At 40.2% G+C, this 7,115-nt stretch overlaps 1 protein-coding gene across 1 annotated transcript; it reads left to right on the top strand.

The window, feature by feature from the left end:
• Nucleotides 1-1,456: 1,456 nt before the first annotated feature.
• On the top strand, nucleotides 1,457-4,330 carry LOC145059909 (uncharacterized). Its single transcript, XM_079007672.1, has 3 exons — nucleotides 1,457-2,586; nucleotides 3,505-3,689; nucleotides 3,783-4,330. The coding sequence occupies exons 1-3, from the start codon at nucleotides 1,457-1,459 to the stop codon at nucleotides 4,328-4,330; spliced, it is 1,863 nt and encodes a 620-aa protein (XP_078863798.1).
• Nucleotides 4,331-7,115: the final 2,785 nt, after the last annotated feature.

Raw genomic sequence — 7,115 nt, 5'->3', positions numbered from 1 at the left:
CGGTTCAAAAATTAAATCTAATTCCTAGTTTTATCGATCCTTTGTGTTGGATTATCTCACCCCAAGTTATTTTTTTTAGTAATTCAGTAATTATGATTAAGTTTTAGTAATTATTAGTTTTTAGTCGTTTTTATTAAATTTATCCATTTTAGCTTTTTATACAGTGAACTCGCCGAGTGCAGTTGACCCTACTCGGCGAGTCCACTGCTGATTGGCAGTTTGTTTTTAATTTTGTTCTATTTCATTCTTTGTTCTTTTTACGCGTTTTTTTTCTCTTGTTCTGGTTGCAGGATTTTCATGACCAGAGGATCCAACACTCATTTGGTTCCCCCCTTTGAAGACCCAGAATCCGCGTTGAGAAAAAACAAAGGCAAGGACGTTGAAGGCTCGAATACACCTACGAAGTCACCTTTGACCAGCTCAAGGAGATCCCCTTCTACGGAAAAGACCATGAAGATGCTTACAAACACTTGGATGAAGTTAATGATGTAGCTGATTATTTCAATGTTCCAAACATACCTTGCGAGACTCAGCTGCTTCGCATGCTTCCGGTTACATTGAAGGGTGCTGCAAAGGATTGGCTCAAGTCACCTCCCCCCGGATCCATCACCACATGGGCCGAGATGAAAGAAGAGTTTATTGATCAATTTTTCCCACCTTCCAAAATATCCAAGTTAAAGAAATCCATAGCCAACTTTGAGTAACAAGCTGGAGAATCACTTTATGAGGCTTGGGAGAGGTACAAAAGTCTACTAAGGAATTGCCCACATCATGATCTCAATAGTCAACAAGAAGTCTCCATTTTCTATGATGGAGTAAATGTCACAACAAGGCAATTACTTGACTCGCAAGGCCCACTCACAAAGAAAGCACCCCCATTGATAAAGCAACTAATTGAGGAATTCTCTAATCATTCTAGGGAATACCACAACCCAAGGAATGATACGAGGAGGGGAGAAGCTTATGCAACATCAGAAGATTTGTCAGCAGTTATGGCTATGTTGAAAACCATGGATAAAAGGATGGATAAAATGGATCAAACAATACATGCTATTTGAGTGGGTTGTGAGAATTGCAATGGACCTCATCTTACTAGAGATTTTCACTTGGACGAGAATAGGAACAAGAAGGCGCAAGTATGCTACTCCAATGGTGACAAATATGATGATGATTGGCGAAAACGAAAGAAGGAATGGCTTCCTTATGATGAGTACAAGAAGGCTAAGGAGGAGAAATATAAACAAAAAGGAAGAGGTTTTTACCAAAATGAGGAGCCGGTGCAAGAAAGAAAACCAAGTTTGGAGGACATGCTCACTAGATTTGTAGCTGCTTCAGAAAAGAGACACAATGACCATGATGCTGGAATACAAGAGACAAGAACAATACATAGAAATCAACAAGCATCTATCCACAACATTGAGACACAACTGGGGCAACTTGCCCACCAAATGTGCGGATGGAATCACCGGGAGAACTTCCTAGTAAAACTGAAAACAACCTACGAGGTGCGCATATAAATATTGTGAGAACTAGAAGTGGGAAGATCATTAATCCCCTGGCTCCCGTTCAGAACGAAGATCCCAATAAGTTACAAAAGGAGGATGTAGAGAACCCGAGCCAAAAGCAAAAACGGCTGAGCCTAGACCCTACTCGCCGAGTCCCCGATATTGACTCGGCGAGTCCGCCACCTGATCAGAAAAGTCCACCTCCTGCAAATCCATATCAGCCTCCATTGCCATATCAAGCCAGAGCTAAGAAAGAAAAGAATGAAGAACACTACCAGAAGTTTCTAGAACACATAAAGGCTCTTCAAATCAACATACCATTCATAGAAGCGGTTGCCCAAATGCCAAAATACGCCAAATTTCTCAAGGAGCTTCTAACTAATAAAAGGAAGATGGAAGAAGTGAGTGAAGTGGTTCTCAATGAGAATTGCTCGGTTGCCATGTTGAATAAGCTACCGAAGAAGAAGGGTGACCCGAGAAGCTTAACATTGCCTTGTCAATTTGGGAATTTGGCCACCATTTATGCTTTGGCTGATTCAGGAGCAAGTGTAAACCTCATGCCATATTCATTTTTCAAGAAACAAGATCTCCCGGAACCGAGGCCAATTCGAATGGCAATCCACTTAGCAAATAAAATTGTTACATTCCCACGAGGAATCTGTGAAGATCTTTTGGTAAAGGTGGATAAGTTCGTGTTTCCCACGGATTTTATAATCTTGGACATGGAAGCGGATCCTCAAGTCCCGATCATCCTTGGAAGACCTTTCCTTAACACCGCAAGCGCTATAGTTGACATGCGAGATTCAAAACTTACTCTACGAGTGGGAGATGAATCAGTCACTTTCGGGGTTGATCAAGCCATGAAGCATGCAAGAAACAGTGATGACACACCATTTGCAATTCATATGTTGGATGAATCAATGGAGGAATGGAACAATGAAGAACCAAACAAGTCCACCATCGCCTTTGATGAAGAACTTGATGCTGAAAGAGACCTACTGGAAATAGAGAGATTGCTGGAAGAAGCTGATTATAATGACCTAATAAAAACCACTGAGCAGCCTACTCGCCGAGTAGACCCGTTCTACTCGCCGAGTCCATATGAAGAAATCAAAGATATCGCGTATTCTGCCTAGGAATCGACGAGTCCCTTCACTGGACTCGACGTGTTCACCATACAGAACACGAAAATTGAGCTGAAATCGCTACCAGATCACTTGGAGTACGCATTCCTTGAAGATGGTCAACAAAAACCTGTTATAATAGCTTTTGACCTCTCTTAATCTGAAAAAGAAGAATTAGTCCATGTCCTAAAGAAGAGAAAGAGTGCTATTGCATGGAGTATCACCAATATCAATGGAATAAGCCCCGCTTATTGCTCTCACAAGATCAACCTGTAAGAAGAAGCAAACTCGGTAGTTCAATACTAAAGAAGATTGAACCCGGACATGCAAGAAGTGGTCAAGAAGGAAGTAGTCAAGTTTTTAGATGCGGGAATCATTTATTCTATTTTTGATAGTCCATGGGTTAGTCCTGTTCAAGTGGTGCCCAAGAAAGGAGGGATGACGGTCATAACAAACGAGAAGAACGAGCTTATTCCGACCCGAACGGTAACCGGTTGGCGAGTGTGCATCGATTATTGAAAACTAAATGATTCCACTCGTAAAGACCATTTTCCTTTGACTTTTATTGATCAAATGCTTGAAAGATTGTCCGTCCATGGCTACTATTGTTTCTTAGATGGATTTTCAGGTTACTTCCAAATACCCATAGGCCCAATTGACCAAAAAAAGACTACTTTCACTTGCCCGAGTGGGCCTTTTGGCTATCACCGCATGCCCTTTGGGTTATGCAATGCACCTGCGACATTTCAAAGGTGCATGACGGCCATATTCCATGACATGGTGGAAAAATTCACGGAAGTATTTATGGGCGATTTTTCTATTTTTGGATCTTCCTTCCATGATTGTCTTGCTAACCTTGATTTAATGCTTGCAAGATGTGAAAAAACCGATTTAGTCCTCAATTGGGAAAAATGTCACTTTATGGTTAAAGAGGGTATAGTCTTAGGCAACAAGGTATCCAAAGCGGGGATTGAGGTGAATCGGGCAAAAATAGATACAATTGCTAAATTACCTCCACCAACTAATGTAAAGGGCATTAGGAGTTTTTTGGGTCACACGGGTTTTTACCGTTGTTTCATAAAAGATTTTTCTAAAATAACTAGACCTCTAACACAATTACTTTTAAAAGATGCACCATTTAATTTTACTAAAGAGTGTCTAGAGGCCTTTGAATTTTTGAAAGAAAAATTAACTAATGTGCCGATCATTCTTGCCCCGAATTGGAACCTACCTTTTGAAATAATGTGTGATGCGAGCGACTTTGCATTAGGAGTTGTACTTGGCCAAAGGGTTGATAAGCACTTTCAACCCATTTATTATGCACGCAAGACTTTCAATCCGGACCAAGAAAATTACACCACAACTGAAAAAGAATTACTAGCCGTGGTGTATGCTTTTGACAAATTCCGCCCTTATCTTATTTTATCTAAAACCATTGTTTTTACTGACCACTCTGCCATTAAGTACTTGTTTGTCAAGCAGGATGCAAAGCCAAGATTGATACGTTGGGCTCTACTCTTACAAGAATTTGACATTGAAATACGCGATAAAAAGGGAATCGAGAATGTAGCTGCCGACCATTTATCAAGACTAGAAAACCCGCACTTGGAAGCATTGGAAGAGGATAAAATTGGAGACAACTTTCCGAACGAGTACATTTTAGTGACTACGGGGGAGGAGCCATGGTTTGCGGATAGCTAATTATTTAGCACCAAATTTATCCCAAAATATTTTACCCATCAACAAAAGAAGAAATTCTTTTCAGAAATAAAATACTACTTTTGGGACGAGTAATATCTTTTCCGAAGCTGTGCGGATGGAATCATAAGGAGATGTGTATTTAGGAAGGAAAGCCTAGAAATTTTGGAGCATTGCCATAGCGGGCCCACCGGTGGACATCATGGAGCACATTACACGGCTAAGAAGATATTTGATATTGGGTTTTATTGGCCCATAATTTTTAAAGATGCTACCCAATATGTTAAAGAGTGTGATGCATGTCAAAGAGTGGGAAACATATCATCCCGAAACGAGATGCCACAGCATAGTATTCAAGTGTGTGAAGTGTTTGATGTGTGGGGGATCGATTTCATGGGACCATTTCCAATGTCAAAAGGGAACAAATATATTTTGGTGGCGGTTGATTAAGTATCCAAATGGGCGGAGGCACAAGCTTTACCAACTAATGATGCTTGGGTGGTGGTGCGCTTTCTAAAAAAGTTGTTCTCAAGATTTGGAGTTCCTAAAGATCTTATTAGTTACCGGGGCACTCACTTTGCCAATGATCAATTAGAAAAAGTGTTAAGAAAATATGGGGTGACCCATAAATTCTCTACATCTTACCATCCACAAACTAGTGGGCAAACTGAAGTGACAAATAAAGCATTAAAAAGAATTTAGGAGAGATCGGTGGGTAGAAATCAGAAGGAATGGTCAGATAGGTTAGATGATGCACTTTGGGCCTTCTGAACAGCTTTCAAAACACCTATTGGTACTACACCATATAGGCTAGTTTATGGAAAGCAATGTTATTTACCGGTAGAAATAGAGCACAAATTTTTTTGGGCTTTAAAAATGTGCAATTTTGATGTAGCTGAACTTAGAACCAACTGATTGATGTAATTAAATGCTCTTGAAGAACTTAGGAATGAGGCCTACACTAGCTCCTTGATTTACAAAGAAAAAACAAAGAACTGGTATGACAAAAGAATCAAGGGTAATAAGGACTTTCATGAAGGACGAAAAGTGTTGCTTTTTAATTCAAGGCTCAAACTCTTTTCGGGCAAGCTAAAGTCACGATGGGATGGTCTATTTACAGTAAAGCAAGTTTTTCCACATGGAGCTATCGAGTTACTATCAAAAGAAGGCACTCCTTTCAAGGTTAATGGACATCGGGTGAAAAATATGAAGAAGGAATCTCGAGAAATGAAGGACTTGAAGAAGCGCTGCTGCTGGAAGGCGTGGCAGAAACATAGAGCGGGAAGGAGTCCAACTAACGACTCCTTAAAAAGAAGCGCTTCCAGGAGGCAACCCGAGTTTAGAGTTTGCATTTCTTTTCATTTTTCTTTTTGCTTTTCACTTTTAGGATCTTTTTTTTTCAATCTTCTTCTGAAATTATGCTTAATAGGATTGCTTGAGGGCAAGCAATGCTCGAAGTGTGGGGTGGCGGCTTAAAAAAATCGAGTTTTTTTTTCAAACTGAATGATCTACTTGCCGAGTTCATACATCTACTCGGCGAGTAGTTCTTGAAATACACGAAAAATTGCTAATTCACACATCTACTCGGCGAGTAGTTGTCCCTACTCGACGAGTTCACTTTTTCAATTGAATTTTCACAATCTGTAAATAAGGGTTTCTTTTTACCCCAATCCTTTTCATCAGTCGCCTCATACTCGCCGAGCACTCTTTTTCCTGTCAAACAACTCCTTTGAATTCTTGCTGAATCTTCATCTACGAAGCAAAAGGTAAGATTTTTCCTTTGGATTCTTGCTAAAGGTCCCAACTTTAACAGTTTTGAGTACTTATTTTTGTTAAATTCGGATTTGGAGGATTTCTCAAATTCTAGGGTTTTGATTTTAGGATAAATTAAGAGGATTTTGACAAAATTTCTTGCGAATTTATGCTTAAGGGACTTAGAACAGCAAACCCCATAGCAAATATATGTGTTTTGTTGACCCAATATGGACAAAGAGAGGAACTGCCATCGCAGTTCATCCTAATCGCCGAGTAGTTCATTGGACTCGGCGAGTCCATGCTTTGTTGAATCTGTTATGATCAGTTTTAATTATCTAGGTTGTTCTTTGCTATTTTCTTGATGTTGTTTTGGAGAAATCATGTCTAGAAGGGGCCAGATTTCACGGGGAGGAAGTTATAGAGACATTCCATGGCTTGCTTTCTCACAAATCACTTCAAGGTCGTCGCAAGCTCGGGCGAAAAATAGATTGGAGGCATTGAAACAAAAAGAGATCTATCTCCCCAATGCAATTAATTAGGACTAGCTAAGTCAAACCGGGTTGGAAGAGGAGTTAACCCCTTATTTGGTGAAATCTTTCGAAGTGGAAGGCACAACAATAATATGTGATGGGTGGATGCAACTTTTTAAAATACAAGAACCCATATTCACAGAACTGTGTAGGGAATTCTTTGCTACTATCTCATTTCGGGGTGGTAGTGAATATTATAACACAAACATTATCACTTTTTGCCTCAGAGGGGAGCTGCACCATTGCAGCATAGCAGAACTTGCCTATAGGGTAGGTCTCTATGACCAAAATGTCATCATGTTAGAGGATTTTGACGCATTTTTAGAGCAATGCCACAAGGATCTTCCCAAGGAAGTTGTTGCCTCCACTTGGTGGAACAGTATTGCAAACCGGGTTTATATTCCCTCTTCTGCTCAAGAAGGCCATATTCGTTCTCTAATCCATCGTCTCATTCACCGCCTCATTGGTAGTACCATAAACATGAGGAAGGATGATGAAAAAGT

Source organism: Lactuca serriola, chromosome 6 (genome assembly GCF_051521515.1).
Source record: "Lactuca serriola cultivar US96UC23 chromosome 6, Lser_US96UC23_V15, whole genome shotgun sequence".
Classification (NCBI taxonomy): Eukaryota; Viridiplantae; Streptophyta; class Magnoliopsida; order Asterales; family Asteraceae; genus Lactuca; species Lactuca serriola.
This window is presented reverse-complemented; position numbering and strand designations above follow the sequence as displayed.

Coding starts and splice junctions, on each gene's coding strand:
- LOC145059909 (XM_079007672.1), top strand. CDS start 1,457: ATGGAATCACCGGGAGAACTTCCTAGTAAAACTGAAAACAACCTACGA. Junction 2,587..3,504: donor CCTACTCGCCGAGTAGACCC/GTTCTACTCGCC, acceptor AATGCTTGCAAG/ATGTGAAAAAACCGATTTAG. Junction 3,690..3,782: donor GAGTTTTTTGGGTCACACGG/GTTTTTACCGTT, acceptor ATTTTACTAAAG/AGTGTCTAGAGGCCTTTGAA.